The 22,953-nt window shown below is 35.4% G+C and overlaps 1 protein-coding gene across 1 annotated transcript in view; it reads right to left on the minus strand.

Annotated features, from left to right (window-relative positions):
* Positions 1–22,953, minus strand: part of ITGB8 (integrin subunit beta 8) — a 76,703-nt gene that overhangs the window by 32,987 nt on the left and 20,763 nt on the right. The window contains exons 2-5 of the mRNA XM_054564511.1: positions 17,077–17,162; positions 8,434–8,605; positions 1,914–2,160; positions 360–525 (exon numbers count right to left, since the gene is read on the minus strand). Coding sequence (XP_054420486.1) covers positions 360–525; positions 1,914–2,160; positions 8,434–8,605; positions 17,077–17,162 — 671 coding nt within the window. The remainder of the gene's footprint in view (positions 1–359; positions 526–1,913; positions 2,161–8,433; positions 8,606–17,076; positions 17,163–22,953) is intronic.

Here is a 22,953-nt window from a genome sequence, read left to right on the forward strand (position 1 = left end):
CGGAGGAAGAACAAGCCATGTGTAAGAAGTGCAGAATGCCCAACATCATGTGAGGAGGGCGGCAGGCACTTCCTGGGTCTTCCTTGGATGGTGCTGAGTGACAAGAATAGCCCTTCTGGAAAGCATTTTCCAAGTGCATAAGTTATTCTTTCCCTTTTATCTTTTCTTATTTATAGCTCACCCTAAATTTAGCCCCTTGTCTCAACACATATCAAAATGAGTAACATTGATGACAAGTAACAGATAGAAGGTATTCTTCTATGCTGTTTTCACTTCATAAATCAAAAATAAAATAAGAATCCTAAATTCTTGTGGAGTTTTGCATTTGAGCATACACTCAATGGTGTGAAACTTCTTACCTCACAGACAGCAGCCTGGAGCATAGCATCAAAACCTCCTTCAGGTGTATCTATATTTCCAGAGATCTTCTGTCTATGAACTGCTTTTTCAAACTCAGTTATGTTCTCTGTCAAAGACAGCACATGGATGTATCCATGGGGAGGCATACAGTCTAAATTGTAGTCACTGTGTGGGTAAGAAGAAATGCAAATTCTATTTTGCTATACTTCCTTCAAAGATCCAAACCAATACTAACAGTTAAATTGTGTGGTTGGTACGAGAAGGTAATGCAGCTCTTGGTTTTCATTTTATTTTTTTGTGAAGGAAATTTTATTGGAAAAATATCTGTACTGTATAAAGTCAGGGAAAAGTTCAATATTGGTAGATATTTCTTTGTAATCAGGGAATAAGAATAGAACAGTTTGGTGTTCAAAAAAATAAAGAAGATTAAATATGTCATATTATATAATATAGAACATCAAAGGGATTTTATTATGCTAACATGTAGTATTAATTTTTAAGAAGAGATAAGAATTTGTAGTGGTCTCCTATCACATTTGACCATGGAGCAGCTGAAAAACATGTCTTGGGAAATGTTTTTTAAGGAGTTTAGTTAAAATTGTATATTATTCCTAGATTATTTTAAAATATTATGCTATTTTTAAAAGTGATGTTTGGTATACAATTATTGATGAATATTCAAAGCGCATTAAAATTGCTTTAAGAATTCCATGATGTCTCAAAAAGTGAGACTCATTCCTCAGGAGCATCCGCATGGGGAGAGGCAGACATTCCAGTCCCGCTCCCCTGCAACAGAGATGTTTTGGTAAATTAGAATGTGTACTGTGAAGCGATCTGGGCAATTTATGGAAGTAGGAACGAAGATGTTACAATGAAACATTTTATTAAAGAAGAACTAAACATATTTCTCTCTGAAAATTCAACAGGCTAATTATAGAATATTATGTGAGAAACTTGTATTTTTAAAGTCAGTTTTTGTTTCACATTTGGGTATATGCTATTTAAAATTATACTTCCAAAATGAAAAGAAAACAGCCGCTTTATAGCAAGCAGATTCTCACCTTTTGACCTACCTTCTATGTGCTAGCTGAGCTTTCTGTGAAGTCACATAATAAGCAAAAGAATTATGAACAGTCACAACACAGTGATGGGAAGATAGATGGAGTACTGGCAATGTACATACTATAAATTTGACAAACCTTAATTCAACAAATTTGAAGCCACCAAAAGGAGAAACAGGGCATTTTCAAAGGGGTATTTATATACATGGTAGCCTAGTTATTGGAAGTTTGTCCAAAAGTACTCATATTATTTGTGCTTTTTGGTGACAAAAAGTGAATGATATTTTTTAAAAATATAAAATAAAAATCCCAAGCTACAGATAATCTCAAACTTTTCAGGTAAGAACATACTTCCCCTCCAAGTATTTTCGCTTCCCATTTAAAAAAACAAAAGTGCAAAATTTAGTAATTCCTTTATATAAAAACAAAGTGAGACTTTATAAGAAAAAAATTTCATTTAGCATTATGAAATCCACCTCAAATACAAGATACCTGCATTGATTATGAATCCTTTCTGGGTGGATGCTAATGTATGGTGAAACTGTTTTATCAACATATGAGCCAAATCCAAGACGGAAGTCACGGGAGAAAAGTGCCATTTTCCTAGATAAATCATTTCCAACGGAATTTAGTTTTTCTATATTATTGTGCATTGATGCCGAGACATCAACCAGATAATAAAGATCCACAGGATATTTCTTCAGAGGATGAATTTTCAGCATAAAATTAGCTTCAGCTCCTAGGTCAAAGAAAGACAAATATGATGTATTTATTGTAAGTATCTCAGGATAAGCTGTGAATAAATGTAAGAGGGAATGTATTTATTATCATGTGAACGTGTATTTTTAACATCGAGAAAAGCACCACAGAAGACAAGTATTATTCTATCTCAAGAGAGAGTAGGCAGCTGTGTTTGTTTGAAGTTGGCTTTCAGGTTTGAAGAAAACCAGAAAGATATCTTAAGAAAAACTGCCTCTTATTGGATGCAGGTATAAATTCATTCTTTTGAGGTAAGTAAGGCATATTTACATATAAGCTGTGAAAACTCTGTTACTGAGTACACTAAGCTATTCAAAATAATTAGTACCTCATCAAGAATTATGTGATAAGATTCTTCTCAGCAGTTAGTTGTTAGAGGGAAAGAGGTGGTGGTCTAAAGAAGAGGGCCCAGCAGTGCCACCCTGAGGACCTGGGCAATGTAGGGGACAGCGCCTGTCCAACACATACTGGGCTCTCAACAAACGTATGTTGATGAGGCATCACAGCGGAAGGGAACTAGCTGACAAGAGCGTCACCACAGGGAGAACTGTGGGCGCTGCCCAAGGACCATCCTGTAGGCCTGGCAGCTCAGTATTTAATTTTTTGAAGGAGATGGCGAAAAGTTATCAATTTAAATACTTGGTGAATTTTACTTTTGTAAATAATAAAGCAAATGTTTTGTAAGTCATCACTATTTGTCCATAGAGAATATTTTGAGTGGAAAAAATTTTAATGAATAACTATTTTTATGGATACATTTTTGGTAGCCTGATCCTATTAAAGGAATCCTCTCATCTATCATATTGTATTTTCGGTCTTAATGTGCTTAAAAGTAGCAATATTATCTCTTAACTTATTTTACAAATCAGATGTTTTTCAGCCAGATAAAGGAATGTATTCAAAATAGAAGTTTTTTTTCTTTCTGATACATAATAATTATGGAAGAAAGGGGCTATTTACTCATCCCTAATTTGCCGTTATGTGGAGGAAACCCCTTCACTGTAACACTCCAAATTTTTCAGCCCAACAGTGTGGGAGGAGAAGTTGGGCCTGTGGCACCCGGCCCAGCCAACTCACGCCTTCCATTTAAAAGATGGGCTGCCTCCAGAGAGGCTCTGCTTTTTGGGTATCTGGTGAAAAAGCCCGCCCATCTGGAAGAGTCCTGCAATTCGAGTAGAGAATCTCAATTCAGCAGAATGATAGAATCCGGCAGACAGGGCTGGGTGGGTGAAACACAGAAACGGAGTATAATTAGTGAGAGTGGTTCATGAGGAGGAGCTTGAACTTTAATGTGTGGGTCAGGATTGAAGGTTTGTTTTTTTTTTAAACAAATTGTGTAGAGGTTTTTTAATCATTGACTTGGACATATGGCTGAAGGCCTTAGGCACTGGCCACATGGTATTTTCATCTTGGTGGACCATTGCAGTTTATCATGGCTCTGTCTAAAGCTCAATGGCTGTTTGTTTTTATAGAGTCATAGCAAAATAAACCAGTTACACATATTTTGCAAGTTGTTATATTGTCAGTTATCTCAGCCAACAGGGAGAGTCTGTGAAGCATCAGCAAAATGCAGTCCTTGGAGGCTTAGGCCATTCAGGGAGCTCCAACCAAATTCTGGCCACACAAGAGCCCTCAACATGCACCAGCTGCTCAGAGCCTAGCAAGCAAATCCTAGTTTCATTCGATGTTAGTAATTATTACTATTATTATTACTAGACTCTAAGCAACATTAGGGTAAGAACTGTCTATTCATCTCTGAAGCCTTTGGGTTTGGTACATGCATAGCCACTCATAATTATTTTTTAACTAGACAATATTTGAAGGACATTATTATATAGGCTTTCAAAAGCCCTCATATTTATGACAGTAAGATGCTAATATCCATGATTTCTTTCCCACAGTTTAGGGGGAATTTAAATAATGTCTCTCTTAAAAAGGAAAGGAGTATCATCTAGCCCCAAAATGTTTATGCTACTATGTATATTATCATCTCCAGGAAAGCATCATCCTGATACCTTTTGAGATTTTGAAGGCTCAGATCCTTGTTTCCTTCAGTTAACTTCAAAGGGAAGAAGTGAGTCTGTTACACAGAATAAGAAAGAGGACTTGGAGGAAAGTTGAGACCTACTTAGAGCTATTGCCAGTATTGGTCTGAATAGTCTGAAGAATTAATTAAAAGTTGTTAGAATGATTTTGAATCACTCAGATGATGGTGTGAATGAACATCTCTGAAGTACTTGCTGCAACAAATACAATTGGACATTAAGAAAGAAATTTTAAAATGTTCTCCATTAGATGAAATTGAAAAACCATAGTAGAATGTGTAAAAGTGTAGGAGGAAGAAAGAGCAGCCAATTACTATTAATTATACTTGGGCAGGGGAATGAGACGTCCCAAGAATGAGACTGATTCGAATAGCAGGGCACAGACTCCAGCGCAATCCTGAATTTTTGTTGTGGCTAAAATGGGGTGTATGTGTAGAGGTGGGAGAAAATGCATAATTTCTATATTTTTATGTTTTTTGGAAAAAAAACATTAATTTAAAAAGAATACCTAAAAAATCCTTTATTTTAAATTAAACTATACTAAATAAGGGACTTTTTATCAACATTAAAATGAATCAAATTAGAAAAATTTTTTGAATTAGTGAAGTATAGATTATACTAATCCTTATTATATATACATTATATTACTCTGAAGCAGCTTCTGTCTCCTCTCTTCTAAAGATTTCATTTCAGTGTTCTTAGGGAATATCAGCCAGGATCAGTAACCTATTCCTGTTATTATTTTTCTGTAAGATTGATAGGTAAAATAATAAAAAAGTACAGTTTACAAAGTGAAACATAAAGGAAAGTGTCATTTAAAGACCTCATTTTAAATATTTACTATTATATACATATACTAAAATTCCTTTAAAAATTTAGTCAATATATGATGTAATATAAATATCCATGAAAATTTTTAAAAATTCTTAATAGATGCTACATTGAAAGTCATGAAGTTTTATCAAAAAAGAACAAAGTGATTATCTATAACTAAATCAAATAAATAAAAATCAATTAGGGGATACATTTTACACTTAGGTATGCATTATGTCAAACCCTCAAGTTTTACATGTATCATGGTGGAAAAGACTTTTATTGCACATTATGAGGGGTGATGTTTCAATATATCTGGAGTTGATACAGTAAGTTTTTTATATTATGTCCTAAAGCTGGCAAATCCTTGATATCACAGTGCATTATTTAAATGAACTAAGTAAATCTAATTTAGTGACTATTTGCTATAAATGCAGATTATAAAATATAGTTTTGTTTTAGCTATGTTGGAAAGATGACTTACACACCTTAGACAGTTATATTAATTTGCATATATAAGTACAAATAGTAGTGGGAAATTGAACATATTCAAGGCCCATAAGGACTAACATAGGCATTAAAGCATTTCTCTTTCCACTCTTCTTCTACCTATGATCTCATCCACACTGTCTTCACTTACTATCTCATGTCGACATCTCCTGTGTCTCTATCTCCAGCCTGTACCTCTGCCCTGAACTTCAGCCTCACACGCATTAGTCACTACCTCAACCTCAGTGGTCTCGATTTCAACTCACTGCCACCCCCGCCACAGGGGGCAGCCTTCCCCCTCTCACCCAGCTGCTTGAGCCAGAGCCCCTGTACGCCCACGCTCCTCCTCATCAATCTCCAGCACCTGAGGATGCTACCTCCCTGCTATCTCTCAAGTCTGTCCATTTTTCTCCTGCCTCATTACCATTACTGCATTACTATCATTGTGGAAACAGCACTGAAATAATTTTCCAACTTTTTAACTGTTGCTTTATAGTCTTGGGAGGATTCAACTACTATCATAATTACAAAAAGGAACAAGTTAAAGTCATTTAAGTGTATAAATATAAATGCAACAAACCCATAAAAATGCATCTTGTATTAATAGTTTCAAATCTTCAAATATTTTTTTGAAAAGACATTGTTAAAGGATATAGTCATTAATTAGATACAAATAACATACAACCTTCATGTGTACTTCTTACATCTTCTTAACTTCTTATACCTAAGATTTTTTAGGGTTTCCCCTCTTGTTGAGTCAATTTTTAATCATATATTTTGCTATAAAATTATCTATATCATCAAGATTTATACATTTTATCATAGATTTTTTATTAATATTTTCTTAAAGTGTTTTTCCCTTGTTATTTGTTTCTCTGCTTATAGTCTGTATAATTAGTTTATATGTGTTTTGTCCTCTTTTAAATTAGATTTACCACCAATTTATTTATTTGATTGGGCTTTATGAAGAATGAGCCCTTGGATTTACATTCATTTTACTTTTTTTATTTCTGTTTTACATTTCATTAATTTTGCTTTATTCTTAACGTATGAATTTCTTCGTGTTTTTCTTATGGTAATTTTATTTTTGTTGTTCCTATATTTTTATTTGGATACTTAGGTCATTTTTGTTCATTCTTCTTTAATCATAAAAGCATTTAAAGTTTGAATTTTCCTGAGAGCAACTATAGTCACATCCCATATATTTTGATGTGTGTTGATGTTATTATTGTTATTATTAAATAGTCTATGACCACAGTTGTGATTTATCCTTGGAAACAGAATTTGTTTAGGAGAAGTTTTTCTTAGTTTCTTTGTGATTTAATATTTGTTCATCCTCTTGTTTGATTTCAAATTTTATTCCACAGTGCTTAGAGATATTGGCCTATGAAAGCAGTTTTACTTTTCAAAATTCAGTTTTCTTATCTAAAATATGACTAATTTCTGAAAATATTTTATGGCCTATGAAAATATTATTATATATAGTAAGTCCTAGGGACCGAATTGTGTCTCCCCAATTTATATGCTGAAGCCCTAACCTACAATGTGATGGTATTTGAAGACTGGGCCTTTGGGAGATACTTAGGTTTAGATGAGGCCATGAGGGTGGGGCCCTTATGATGGGATTAGTGCCCTTACAAGAATAGACATCAGAGAGACTCTCTCTCTCTCTCTCTCTCTGTCTCTCTCTCTCTCTCCCCCCTCTGTCTCTCTCTCTCTCTCTCTCTCTCTTCCTGTCACTCTCTTTTCCTCTTCAGGAACTGAACCCCCTAGCACCTTGATCTTGGACTTCCTAGACCCCAGAACTATGAGAAAATAAATTTCTTATTTAAAGTCACCTTGTGTATGGCATTTCCTTATGGCAGCAATAGAAAGTGGCAAGCATCACAATCTTTCATTTTTTGTGTATCCCTTTCCATACTGTTGCTCATATATGTCCATACTGTGTCATACAATTGTTTGTATGGTGAAAAGTATAGTTTTAATTGGAAGCTGGGAATATACTTACAGCCAAAAGAGAAATGGACTTTTTTTATCTGGTAGTCCAAGATTGTGGAAGAAATAGTTCAGCTTTGGAATAGGGAGGTTGTATGTCAATAATAGTTATTTAAAAATTTAATGACAGGACAAGATCATGAAATGAAATAATGAAATAATGAAGGCTTGAAGGCAAGTGCATGCTGGTTAAAACTAAATGCATTTAATTGAGTGATGCATCCCTGTGTACCTGAACTTATCTTGCCATATGAAGTTGTACATTGGGATTCTCTAGCATTGGAGGAAAATTAATAGTTTCTAGTGGCCTACTACATATGCCCAACTCTGGAATACCATGTAATGAAAGGGCGAATACAAGATAATTATGGGAGGGAAAGTGTGTATTAATCTCAGGGGCCATGACAAAGCTGCTTAAGTTATTATGACAATTATGAATTGTAGTTCTGTGTCTAAAAGTTTATCACAAAGGCTCTAAGGACTTAGCTTAATTCTCATCTCTTACTAATTAGCTATTCTACTAATAAATTCAGCAAATACTTATGGAATGCTTAGTGTATGGCCAGCATTCTGCTAGGCATTAGAGAAACAAAGCGGAATAAAATATGCTCTTTCTTCCAGAGCTCACAGTAGAGCAGGAACACAATCACACATAATGTGATCAAGTCTGGAAACACATTATTATAATATAGTAATATAGTGTGGTCAGATTTGCAGACAGTATCTGAGGCCACACAGCTAGCTAACTGCAGACACACTAAAGACTAGAATTCTGATTTCTTGATTCTGAGCCTATTGTTATTTTCACTACAACAACATTACCTGCTACAAAATATTAAATATGAGTAAATAAAGGTAAACGTAATTTTGAATTAAAAAATCATCATAGATTTATTTGGAAATCACCAAACCTGGACGCAGCTGGACCAATACTTCTCCTGGTGTCACCTGGGTATTAATTTCATTTTCACTTGGCATCACATGCACAGATGGGTATTCTATTGAATCAATCGAGCATCCTTTGCTTATTAAATTAGAAACAATATCACAGCGTTCACTCCTTGATCCACCTGAAATGAAATCCTGTTTAAAAGAAGGAAAATCACTGACATTTTTAGGCATATCATCTTAATTATAACCAAAGAAAATCACATTACAAATATTGCAAAGAAGCCATCTCCTAATATTTCACAAATTATGCAACTGTTCAAAACAGCTGCATGTTTTCAATAAGAGTACTGGCAAATTTGTCTTCAGTAAAGCTTTAATTTCTAAATCTTATTTAAAAAGAAGAAAATGCATATTAAAGATTTAAACCAAGTACTTTAAATGTTAACTGATCACTGTAAAATTATACCAGTTTAATTCCTTCAAAATATTTTACTTTGGAAAGACTGCTCCAAAAGAAAGCTTCTCCAAAATAGACCATTCATTCGTTCCAAATGTAAGCCTCAGTTCTCAAAGAACTCAACTGGTGTGTTTATTATATACTATTATGTTTGGAATATGAGAGCAAGTCTTCAAAGTCACATGCCTAATTAGGTACAGAAAATTCATAAGAGAATGAATTGGAAATCTATGTTTCTTAGACTATGAAATCTGCCAACTTCTTATTCACACAACAGTAATCCAATAAACCAAGGATGATCGATGCTTATAATGAGGCAGGGACATGAGATGGCAGCTCAAATTCTCCTGATTTTGCAGCTGAATCTGGAACTTTCATTACTATTCAACACTGGCTAGTTGATGTTTATCCAATAAACTTGGAATTAATGGAACAACCTTAAAATCTAGTTTATCTTAACTGAGGAAAAAGTTGATATTTTATTCTTCATATAACCATTCAGATTTTCTTCCTAAGAACAGAATATGTATTGAAACGAATATAAATATACTTTATTATAGATAATGTTGGCCTGAATTATTTGTGATATTTGCTTACACATTAGCTAGACATTTGCTTAGTGATCTTTCTGGCAGTGGCTATTTTGATATGGCATTCAGTCATTCCTCCTTTAGTTCAGCTGATTCAGAGAACTGGATTAACTGTCAATTAATCATTCAGTCAAAGAATGTTGATTGAATACTTATTCAGAGACAGAAATTTGTTAGGTGCTGAGAATACAGGATAGAACAAGATAGAATGAGTGTCTGACATCAAAGTCAACAGACCATCAATGAATTCTGCCATTAAGCAGGTGAGTGTAATTATCATCAGCATTAAAGTTCAGGGAAGCACAGATTGTCATAGGGTTATAGAGATGATCAAATTTAATATTAGTTGAATATGAGTTCACTCACTAGTTATGAACAAGGACATCCCTGGTGGTGGAGAGTTATTAGGTGGGATGGTGGCAGGCTATATAAAAACATTCGTACAAGGACTTTCATTTAATTCCCATCTCGAGTTAGAACAGGGATTGGAAAATTAGGAACAGTAGGACAAATACAACCTATGACCTGTTTTTGTATGGCTTTAGTAATAAAAAATTATTTTTACATTTTTAAAATGCTATAAAACAATAAAAAAGAGAACAGGCAACAGAGAGAGTGTGTAGCCCGCAAAACTTAAAAAATTTTACTATGTGACCCTTCACAGTAGTGATCCTTAGAGTGTGGAGTACACTTGTAATATAAATATAATTAGAAGACAATAAAGAATATTTCCTTTTCATTCAAGACTTTCATATTTCATTTAGTAAATGACTTCATGGAAACTGAAATTCAATTTACTTTGCTGTTGATCATACACCTAGATTTTAGCCTCAAGTTTAAAATGTTCAAAGCCTTAATTTCATGTCCAAATTTATCCTACATATTGATAAAACTTAGAGGAACTGAGTGTGAGATTTGGTTTATAAACAACTTAGAGTTCCTCAGAAGAAGGTTGCATATACTTCTATCTGTGTAACTTTCCTTCAGAAAGCCGCAGGCTAGATGGGGGTGGAGGGATGCCACCTGTCCCAGAGCCTGGGAGCCTGGGGATTATGTGCTCATTCATGCTCACATGACAAGACACAGACCAAGGGCCACATGTGCTTTACAGATGTAAAAACCCCAAGCCTTCAAATCAGCAAAAGAATAACTTACAAATAACTCTGATTTTTCTTTTCAGCCACGAATTTTGCTATTTGTATGTACAGAATAGAAAAGAATGGAATGTGGTTAATTCACTGCAACTACACATCAAACTATGCCATGTGACCTTTAAATGTCAAATCAGTTTGCTGAAATAGGCCAAATAGTCTCAATTATTGTGCAATGTCCAAATCAGCATGGCTGTTTTTACTACACTGTAAAAACAATGTTGTGCACATGAAACTAATATTATATGCCAACTATAATGTAAAATTTTTTTAATGTGAAAAGGAGGTGGAATGCTGTTTGCATTTTTAAATAGGATGGTCATATGACATTAGAACAAAGCTGTGAAGCATCAGAGAGGAAACTGCAGGAATTTCTGGAGGAAAAAAAATACACGAAGAGGGAACATACTGTATAAATGCCCCAGGCAGAAAGAAGTATGTCTGGCTTGGGCAAGGAACAATAGGGAGGCCAATGCAGGGGCCAGAAATAATAATAATAGGAATAAAGTAGCTAACTTCTGTTGAAAAAAACCCCTAAGTTATGAAAATATCGCCAATTTGACAATTAGGTTTGAAAAGGGAAGAAAAGACCATGGCATCAAAATAAAGAATGGAATGCTGCCCCTGTCCACTGTGGCCTACTTTTCCACTTTGTGTAAAAGAAAGGAATTTAAGGCCACACCCGTTTAATTTTTGGTGTTTTGTGGCATTTTAATTTCTTCTAATTCTTATGTTTTATGTTTTACTTTTTCTATAAGAAATACTTAAGCAAACTCATACTTCAACTGTCTGCATCTAAAACCTGTTTGGTGATGATATTTTGAGTTGTACACTTGAAACCTATGTAGTTTTGTCAATCAATGTCACCCCAATAAACTAAAAGAAAAACTTAGATCAAATGTTAAGTTTTTAAATTTGGCATCAAATTCTATAGTATAAACTTAGTTATGTTAAGGTTATTAATTGAATTTATATTACAGTCATGGAAATTTTATGTCATAAAAAAACTTCCTCACAAGTGTTTCATTGTGTTTATTATATAAGTATCCTAGTCTTTCTAAAATATATTACTTTATATTTTAAAAAGTAAAAATAAAAAATGTAACAACTTTGGAATGAAAAGCCCGTGTAGAAGTTACCCTGGTTGGCTTTCCTTCAGTTATTATTTTCGCTCATTTAATGTAATAATCTGGAGAGATATATAAGAAAAGTGTCTTCTACTTATTTCTGAGTCCTTTCGGCTTTCAAATTTGACAATCTGTACAGAAATGAAAGAATTCTATCATTTTCTTTTTGACAGTGAATGTCCTTTGTATCATTTAAAAAAAAATGATGATTCTAAAGAGAGAGGAAGGGAAAGAGAGACACAGAGACTGAGAAACATCAACTTTGTTGTTTCACCTATTTATGCATTCGTTGGTTGATTCTTGTATGTGCCCTGACCTGGGATCCAACCCTCAACCTTGGTGTATTGGGACAGTGCTCTAACCAACTGAGGTACCTCGCCAGGACCATATCATATTTTAATATAATTATGCTCCAAGGCTGCTCTCTAAATGTCTGGCTATGCGATCACCGGTATCTGACATATCAGCCAGAAGAGGAAGGGAAAACTGGTGAAGTCTTTCACATATGTTAAAAGGGAACATGAGACATTAAACCAGGTAATATTAATAAGAATCTGTCTATCTTGAATATTTTTCAATTACTTTTATGTAGCATGGAGAGAAAGAGAAGATAAAATACATAGAATGGCAGATTAACATGCTACACAAGAAGGTAGGCAAATTGAGCATATGAGGTTTGTCTGAAAAAAGTCCAGCCATTGCTAATATAATGAGAACGGTGTGCAAAACATATATGTAACTTGCCAGCCAAGGAGAGTAGACTAGAATGTGCATGTGTGAACAATGACAACCTCACTGTACTAGTCAATGGGGGCGGTAGAAGCCACTGTGCGAGTATGCGTGCTATGTGATTGTTCGCATTCAAAATGACTGAGAGAATAGAGCAATGACTCTGCATCCAATTTTGCATTAAGCTTAATCATTCCTCCATGGAAACTATGTGGATGATTCAGAAGGCCGCAACTATGGGCAACTGGTGATTGGCAGCTTCATCACGACAATGTGCCTGCTGATGCATCCTGTCTCGTGCAATTTTTTAGACAAAACATCAAATCACCCAGGTGGCTCAGCCCTCCTATAGCCCAGATTTGGCACCCTGCAACTTTGGATTTTCCTAAAACTGAAATCACTTTTGAAAAGGAAGAGACTTCAGACTGTCTATGAAATTCAGGAAAATATAATGGGGCACTGATGGCAATTGGGAGAACTGTGTGAGGTCTCACCCAAGGTGCCTATTGGGAAGAGGGCTGAGGTGTCATTGTCCTATGGATAATATTTCTTGGATCTTGTATCTTCTTCAATAAATGTCTCTATTTTTTATATTATATGGCTGTATACCTTCTGAACAGACCTCATATATTCTGTATACATTTTCTAGCAATCGTTTTTACTTTTTGTTGTTAGAAAGAGAGAGGGGTGGGGAAGAGGAAGTGAGAGAAAGAGAACACATAGAGAGGTTTTTTATCACTTTGTTATTTATAGTACAGTTGTCATTCTTATTTTAGTACTAGTTATTTTATCTACTATATGGTCCTAGGTTTAATTTTATTCAAGAGTCATAAAAGTCTCTTAGCTTAAGTGCTTACAATTAACTGATCATTAATTTAGCTTCAGGTCATGAATACTAAAGAAAAAAGATACCAATAAAATTTCTTTAAACTTAAAAAAAAATCTTTGAATTACAGATGACATTCAATGTTGTATCAGAATCAGGTATAAAACATAGTGGTTGGCTATTTACGTAACTCAGGATCACCCCAATAAGTCTGATACCATACATAGTTATTTACAATATTATTGACTATATTCCTTAAGCTGTACTTTACATCCTGTGACTATGTTGTAACTGCCAATTTGTACTTCTTAATTCTTTCACCTTTTCCACCTAGCCCTCTAAACCCTCTCCCATCTGGGAACCATCAGTTTGTTTTTGTATCTATGAGTTTGTTTCTGTTTTATTTTTTTTATTCTGCTTTTTTATTTTCACAGATAAGTGCAATTATATGGTGTTTGCCCTTCTTTGTATGACTCCTTTCACTCAGGATAATGCCCTCTTAGTTCATCCATGTTGTCCCAAGTGGAAAGATTTCATTCTTTTTTTATGACTGAGTAATATTACATTATACATATATATTATATTCCATTATATATATATATATATGTGTGTGTGTGTGTGTGTGTATATATATATATGCCACTTTTTATTTATCCATTGGCCTTTTGACTGGCCCATTTAATCTATTTACATTAAGGTAATTATTGATGGGTATGTACTTATTGTCATTTTATTAATTGTTTTCTCATGGTTTTTGTAGTTCTGTTCTTTTTTTATCCTCTCAGTCTCTTCTCTTGTATGTTGATGACTTTCTCTAATGTTGTGTTTGGTTCCTTTCTCTTTATTTCATGTGTATCTCTTGTAGATTTTTGGTTTGTGGTTTCCACATGCTTCCTATATACCAAGCTGTGTTTATAGCAGTCTATTTTAAGTTAACAGTCATTTGAGTTCAAACACATTCTAAAATCACTACCATTTTTACTCACCCGTTCCATGTTTATGGGTTTTTTTGTCATTATATTTTACTTCTTTTGTGTGTTTCTGTGTATCCCTTAATTTACTGTTGTAATTACACATGATCTTCCTGCTTTTGCCTTTTAACCTTTGTACTAGCTTTAGTGTTGGTTGATCCACTGCTGTTATTATGTGTTTGCCTTTGTCAGTGAGAATTTTTTTCTCTGCAATATGTTCTTGTTCATTTTTTTTCATTTTCTTCTTCTTTTTGAAGAAGTTGCTTTAATATTTCTTGTAATAACTAGTTTTGTGGTGATGAACTCCTCCAGCTTTTCTTTTACTTTTGACCAGCTTTGAAAATTATATGAGCCATACTTAATTTGTTACTGTTTATCTCTTCTAATCATGAACAGAGAAAACAGCATCTTCCTTCCCTGTCCCTCCACCCTTGCTGATTGAGGCATAAGAAACATCAGTTGCGTGCATGTCTAAGTGGTGTCTCATCTTTCACAATTAACCATTATGTTCTTCCTCTTGCTGATGCCAGGTCAGCCTATAGGAAGTGGACAGCTCCTTCTGAGTCCTAACGCTCGTTGCTTCCTCTAAGGTTGTGTTCTTAACACAGGTAATCCTCTGATTTTCCTAAGTCTGAATGAATTGCTCCAGAATCTCACCAAAGTTCTTATAATAACAACTTCAATTTTTGTAGGCAACATCTGTTTGCCAAACGCCTCCCACATACTATTTCACTTAATCTTCACAACAGTGTGTCATAGGTGCAGTTATTATTTCCATTTTAGAGCTAGGGAAAACTGAGCTTCAGAGTGGGTAAATTAACATGTCCAAATTTACGCAGTTAAAATGAAACCGACGGAAGTGGGATCGGAATCCAAGTTGATCTCATTTTAAAGCCTGCTTTTTCAGCCTGTAAATTAGACCACCCTGCACTACATAGAATATTTTGAGACATGAACAGCCAAGTCATACATGAGTATTTTCTGAGATCCCTTCGTAAGGATTTGACCAACAGCAAACCCAGGCTTGTCTTTCCTGCTCTGATAACTGCCCAACTTTCCCCCTTGGCGAACCTCCTTCCATGTGACCAGCCATTCCTCTCCAAAACCCTTCTCCCCTGGCAGGACCGACATTGCACCTCCTACAACTGTGACTCTGCAGATTTTTCGTGCTAGCAGAGGTGTGAGATGGAGAAGGCGTCCCTCTGGAACTCGACATTCTCTGTGGTTGGCATGGTGCATTTAGCTGACAACTGGGTTTCTGACCATGTTTTGAAAGCTCTTCTGAACAACACTCACTAAAGTTCTCAGCAATTGATGGCAAGCTGGCACAAACTTCATGACTCTACGGATCTTCCTTAGTGATACCATAAAAATCTAAAATGCAGTATTAGGTTAGGGTCAGGAACTATTAAGCCATGACACATTTTTAACAGAGAAAAACCTGGCAGTAAACTCTAAAATCAAGATTATAGAGATGAGGGAAAGGAGGCCCAGAGAATGGAGTGAGTTCTGTGTGGTCATTTGGCTCATAGGAAGTGGAAGAAATGAGATTGGGCCTAGAAACTTTGGAATTGTCCTGTCTATACCATTGCTTGGCTTCACGGGTTCTGGTAAAGCACTACTTAGTTTTGAGTGACATCTAATTTTCCCATTGGTAAAACCCAGTCTCCATTCAGAAAGCCTTGAGTCTACCAGTAGGAGAGGCACTTATTTTCAGGCAGGCTACTATTTTATGAACCTTTCTTGACAAGGTTCATAAAATAAAGTAATGTCTACCATCCTGTGCTACTTTTTAGCTTTTTTCTTACTCCTGGGAGATGCATTAGAGCAAGCAGGACAGGAAAGCTTGGAAAGAGAATGGTAGGCACAGTTTTTGAGCTAAATTAGAGGAGGTAAAGCTAGAGATTTCTCTTCATGTCAAACAAAAGGTCATTAAAGATCTGTCTGTTCCCAGTCCTGGGGGCTACATAAAAGAAATGCAAAGTTACCTAAGCAGTCTCTTAAAAGAAAGCCCAAATTAGCAGATGGCTTCTTCATTGCAATTTATTATATAAGGTAGTTCTCACTGAAGATTAATAACAACACTCATAACACAACTTTAGAGCCAAGAAAGAAGGAATGCATTATAATTATTTTACTAAGAAGTGATTGGGATATGTTTCTCTTGTTAGAATATAAAACACTAATTTTGAACAATAAACATTTCTGAATTATTTTCCATTCCACAGAATTTAGATGTACACAATATCACATGAGCAGCACCACATGTGAAAGAAAAGCACCCTCCCATTTCCCATAAGTAAATAATTGATGTACAGTGTTATGATAGAGTAAATTACTTATCTCCAAGTATTTCAAATGAAAACAAATAAAACAGACCAATAAATTAGCTGGCTTTTCTTTAATAAGCAAGTACAAGACAATGATCCAACTTGGATATATAACCTAATGCCCCAAGCTACAGCAAGAATTTCACACAAAGCCTTCTGACCTAGCAAAAGTTACTATCTGTGTTTGCCAATTTTCTCTATGGAACAGATGGAAAACATAAAGTGGTTTGCACTTTATTTCAAAATTACCATAATTTTCCTAATAAAATGGTTATGCTTTATATTCAGTCAGATATGCTGTTTCCAAGCATAAAACCAAATAAAATTTCCTGATGCTCATCAGTATTTTTTTTTCCTGATGCACCTTCAAGGCACAGAATGTCAGGGCAATGAAATTATGCTAGAGGGATGACAACTGTGAGAAAAACAGAGAGAGAGAAAGCAAGAGAGAGGGAGGGAAAGAGAGAGAAAAATAGGCACACCTCTTGAGCACACCATCCACATTCTGGATCCAACGCAAGGCACCTGGTGCAGGACACTGCATTTGAAGATGCACATCTATTGTTTTCTGTAATGGAGGACAAAACGAGGAGTTATGGTTTACTCTTCTGTTGGGAAGTATACACAATTCTAGAGCAAATGTTTTTTGAAAGCTGAAATAAGCTGAACAATTGCTTTAAGTACATGACATAAAAAAATAATATATAACTTCTTTGGGAAGAGTTAACCTGCTCACAGCTATTAATAGATACTGCATTTCCTGAAGACTTATTATTTGGTTTTATTATTTGGGGAAAATGAGAGTGGTAAAAATGTGATTTTAGCCAAGTTTTGGGGTTTGGCTTGAATTCTGCTGCAATAGTAGAGGACCCTCCAAAGTTTTTAATGTGCTGAAGTTTCACTGTATTTCATATTATTTGAACCAATGAGGTGTTTTTGGATTTAGAATTTTTCCTGTAAAAATAATCAAATACAGACCTCAATCTCAACATGTAAATCCATGTTGAGTCACAGTGAATGAACTTTCTGAGGAATAATCTTGATGAATATAAATTGTAATTAATCTGTGTTAATATTGTAATATTGATTATTTTCACTTGAAGGAAATCAAAACCAGATATATGACTCAGTATTTTAAAGGTAAAGTGGTTAAAATGAAGGAGTTATTTTAGTTAATTTAACTTCTCTGACTGGGTTACTTCAAGATCATTACCTATTCACTTTTCCATTGATACCCACACTCGCCTGTGACATTTGAATAACATAGTTGTGCCTAGAAACTATTCACCTTTATCTCTCTAGCTACTAACTACTTATACCATTAAAAAGAGGCTCATAATTATAGACTTAAACACATAAAATATAATAATGAGTCAAATTATTTTGAGTTGTTAGTGGAATAATCACATGCTTTCTATATTCTTCCTACATGCTTCCTGCATTCCACCCTTTATTATTTTCCGTGAAATGTCCCAAGGACACTGGAAATCCCAGCATCCTGTCCGGCTCATGCATAGGCACACAGTCAATAGGCTTACATAGGCTTACATAGGCTTATAGCAGTAATGCTGGCTGTGAGCGGGTCACCATCCAGGTGAGAGGAAGACTATTTCAGCAAACAGTGAAATACAGTGTGATAGGTACAAGAGAGATACCACCAAGGCCCTTGGAACACAGTGAGGAGCTTGTCACTCTGCTGCAGCAGGAAGGGCAGGGGTTGTGGAAAGGGCATGTTCAAGGATGTCTGCCCCAGAGGCTGTGGTATCTAGTGTGCTTCTTTGCCATCTCACTTTATTTCTCCTAATCTGTGTTTATATCTTTTTAAAAATGTAATAGGCATGAAAGAAGAGCATGTGGGTATGCACAATCACTCTGACATGGGAGTTTGAAAGAGGATAGAGGCCACAAAGTCTCTAGCTGTCCCCATCCAGTTGGTTTATCTTCTTCTTTTTCAACTTGCCCCAAACATTCTAGAATACAAGGGTAAAACAGTTGTGACCGGGAGGTGGCATGGGATGGGTGTTGGCAGGGGGAGGAAAGAGAGAGGAACTGTAAGAGAGTAATCATAGCAGAAAGGTGCTAACTATGGTGGGAGTGGGTATTCTTCCTATAACTCCCCAGACACCAATGAGTTAAGCTGAAAGCATCCTTTCCTAACATCCCTGCTGTTCTATTACCTCCTCCCTTGCACCCTTTGTCCTTGGCTTTATATCAACTTTTAAAATACATTATCTAAAAATTCCTCACTAAATAGACACACTGGCCTAGAGTACCAAGGATAAAAAATAACTAATGTTTGGGGCTCCCTTTACTACCATGTGGCCACCTAACTATGAAGACTCCATAGCCTAAAACCTTTCTATGTGGTTTAGCTTACAAAACTATAAAACCTGCTTATTCCTAAAATATTCAGAAGAGGGAGTGACCTTTTTACTTGTTCCCAGAAAGAAAAAGAATTTAGGCCTAGCAATTAAGCACATTTGCAGACCTAACTTGACCTTTACCAACTCTTAAACTTGACCCAACTGGGAAATGGAATTAAGTTTATTACAGATCAGACTTCACCAAGCCTTTTATTGAATAGGTAGGACTTTTGCTCTGGCAGTTAAGACTTCAATCTCCTGGAAGGGAAGTAGCAGATTCTACGACTCTGGTCTTCATGTTTGTAATGGTTTTCTGACTCTGTCCTAAGTTAACCCAGAGTCAAGTTCAAGTCAGGCTCCTAGTTTTATAGTGCATGAGGTTAATAATGAATGTACAAGCAAAAAATCTGTTTTCTTTGTCTTCCACTTTCTGACTGCTTTCTTTAAAGTGTTCTAGGCCATGCTCTGTTCTCAAACACCTAAGGATGATGACCAAGAGGGATAGAGACTTTGGTTCTGTCAATACTTCCCTGGTTCCAAAGCTGACATTTCTCAGAGTCTACATAACTACTGGAAAATAATCCCATAAATGGATATGGAGGAGGTAGGCCTTACGGTTCTGCAGAACTGGAGGAAGGCCATAAATTGAACTCCATGGAAATAGAGTCAAATGTTATTGCTGGAGTCTGTCATGGTTAGACTTCACAAAAGACAAGCCAGATACACTTTGGTAAGCAGAACTTTAAGGATTTTCTTTTTAATTTTAAAACATGCAAGTAAATAAATACCTAATACAAAAATATCACACCAATTATTGCAATTCTTTATACTAAATTGACCTGCTACTGTTGGGGTTATTTGTCACTATGTGTGGGGATTCTCTGTGTTTGTTTCTCACATACATTTCTGTGCAAAAGAGTCCTTACACTGCACACATCAATGTGTGACTTCTGTTTACAGACAGGGGCAGTTTGTCACCTGCCTCTGGGGCTACTCATTTCATTCCCATCCCTGATTCAACCTCACAGGAAGGCTACTTTCCAGACGTGGTTTTCTAGCAGCTCTCATTGCTGACACCTCATTAGAAGTTGTGCCTGATTAGGTTTTCTTCCGTCTATGATAGTGGTAGCTTCTTGTCCAGTTATTTGTCCAGTGATGTGGTATTAAACACCTTGTTCTTTATGTTCTAGCACCATATTTCATTAAGGATAGTTTTTTATGGATTGTACTAGAAATTTTAAGCAAATGGAGGTAGAATGATAATATTTTAAACCACACACCCTCAGAACCCTCTTCTGTATCATGTTTTTTTAGTCCTAAGTGCCTCACAAATCATGTCATTAAAAAATGTGCTGCTATGACAGAAATCAATAGAGAATTTAACATCATATTGTCAGTAAGTGTGTACATGCTGAATAATTCTATTCCTTCATCTCTTAGCATGGGTTGAGAGTCTCACTTTTTCTCATTTTCTTACAACTGGAGGTAACAGATGTGATGAGGTAAGCATTGTAAATGGATACTAGGAACAAAGTTCCTAATTTTCATAGCACTGCTCCATAGTAGCCATGTGCCCTTAGGCTACTTATCAAATTCTCTGAGGCTTCATTTCCTCCTTGTAACACAGGACTAACTATACCTATGAGGTTGGTCCAGAAAAAGCCCAGCCACTGTTAATATGAAAATGGTTTGTGTGATATCCATGTAGTTTAGCAGCCAAGAAGAGTGGACTGGATTGCGCATGTGTGAACAGTGATGACTTCGCTATACTAGTCAGTGAGGGTGGTGGACACCGTTGAGTGAGCACGTGTAACTGTGTTGCTATCGCACTCAAACTGACTGAGTAGAGCAACAACTCTGCATCAAATTTTGTGTTAAGCTTGAACATTCCTCTGGGAAATCTATTCAGATGACTCAAAAGGCCCCAGCTATGGGCAACTGGTGATTGGCAGCTTCATCATGACAATGCGCCCGCTCATGCATCACATAGTATGCAGAGTTTTTTTGAGAAACATTAAATCACCCAGGTGTTTTAGCCCCCCTACAGCCCAGATTTGGTGCCCTGTGACTTCTGACTTTTCCCCAAACTAAAATCACCTTTGAAAGGAAAGAAATTTCACACTGTCAATGAGATTCAGGAAAATACAACAGGGCATCTGATGGTGGCTGGGATAACGGTGTGAGGTCCTAAAGTACCTACTTTGAAGGGGACTGATGTACCATTGTCCTATATACATTGTTTCTTATATCTTGTATTGCTTCAATAAATGGCTCTATTTTTCATAGCACATTGCTGGATACCCTCTGGACAGACCTCATATATTAAAATACTGATATGAGGTGAAATGAGCAAGTATAAGGAGGCCAAGAATAGTGCTTAGGGTATAGCAGACACTGAGTACAGGGACTGTTGGAGTGTTATTATAATTAATATTATATGTTATATGCATATATACACATATATATTCATATACTTGTATTAATTCTAGCTTTAGAAAAAGGAAGGCATTATGCATCTCTAAATCTGTTGTAAATGTAATTCTCTGTCTTTAAAATGAAAGTCACTTGGTTCATAAAGATAAAGGTTTAAAAATATAGCTAATATATAAAAATACCTATTAAGGTAAAAGTTACTGTATTTTTGTTATTTAAAAATGGTTCTTTAAAGCCAGTTTAGTCAAGTATACACACATCGGTCTCATCTATCACAAATACAATTTTAGCATTAGTATACTTTAATTTCTAAAAATGTCTTAGAATATCTTCATTTTATTCACACTTTGCTAAGTGAACATTGACTTAATCTGAATGATTTTTTAAATTATTTCCCATAATTAAATGTTTAGATGCATGTGAAATGACCTCTATAACTTTCTGTCAGGAGGTATAATAAATATCCATTGTTAACAGGATAGAATACACAAAAATCAGGAAACTACATATTCATGACACTCTTTTAGGTGTTCTTTACTTTGGATATGGGTTTATTCATAACATCTTGAGAATGTTTAATCTATAGAAGTGAAAGGAAAAAGGAAATGGGCCAAAAATAAATAAATAAAACTAAAGAAGGCAATAGAAAATTATGTTAGATTGAGATCGTTCTTTAAATCAAGTGATCAGTGAAAGTTTTTGGAAACATTTTTAATGTTTTTCTGCTCTAAAGCCTAAGCCACAAACTTTTAACAAAATTTGAAGGATATCCATAGTTACCTGGAAGAAGAAGCCACCAAAACTGATAAATGCTGTAGTCCTTGATGTTAAGAACCAATCTATTCTAGATTCTCTTGTTACCCCTAGACAGAATGATTTGTGAAAAATGCAGAAATGCACTTTTTTTTTTCCAGGCAGTATCCTCTTCCTAATTATATTTACTCTACAAATTAAATTAAACTTGGATAATTATAAAAGCTGCTTCCTTTAAAAAACAACGACAAAGTAAACACTGTTATAATGAGTACATATTCTACTTCGATAACATTCAAAACCAGGCTAACTGAGCATACATAGAATAACGTTTGGAGTATAACTTTGGGGGTTTCCTTGCTCTAGATGTATATCATGCGCATGGAAATTTTATAGATTCCTTCCAAATATGTTACCTGATTATTGAAATTTTACCCAGAAATCTAATATGTGTTGTCATTTGATAAAAAGAATCAAAAAGAAGAAATAAATCAGTGTTCTAATCATTTGCCACCTGGTTATTCCAAGTTTTGACTGAGGAATTGTTTCCTAAAAGCCCCTTTAAATATATAGGGAGGGAAGGCATGGTTAGAGCTATTTCTTGGGAAAGCAGGCACAGGAAACAAAACCAGAGTCAGCTGGAAGCATGGGGAGCTCTCCGGAAAGGGTAGATCTGAGTAGGGAGTTCTGAAGAGCTAGAGATGTAGTCGGGGGAAGGTAGCCCTGGAGGCAGTGTCTCAGATTAGAGGGAGCAAAGAAATAGCACAATTGCTGGTATTTCTTTCTCTTGATTTTTTGTTTGTTTTTTTT

Source organism: Pteronotus mesoamericanus, unplaced genomic scaffold, assembly GCF_021234165.1.
Source record: "Pteronotus mesoamericanus isolate MK-2021 breed Mesoamerican mustached bat unplaced genomic scaffold, CSHL_Meso_final scaffold_85, whole genome shotgun sequence".
Taxonomy (NCBI): domain Eukaryota; kingdom Metazoa; phylum Chordata; class Mammalia; order Chiroptera; family Mormoopidae; genus Pteronotus; species Pteronotus mesoamericanus.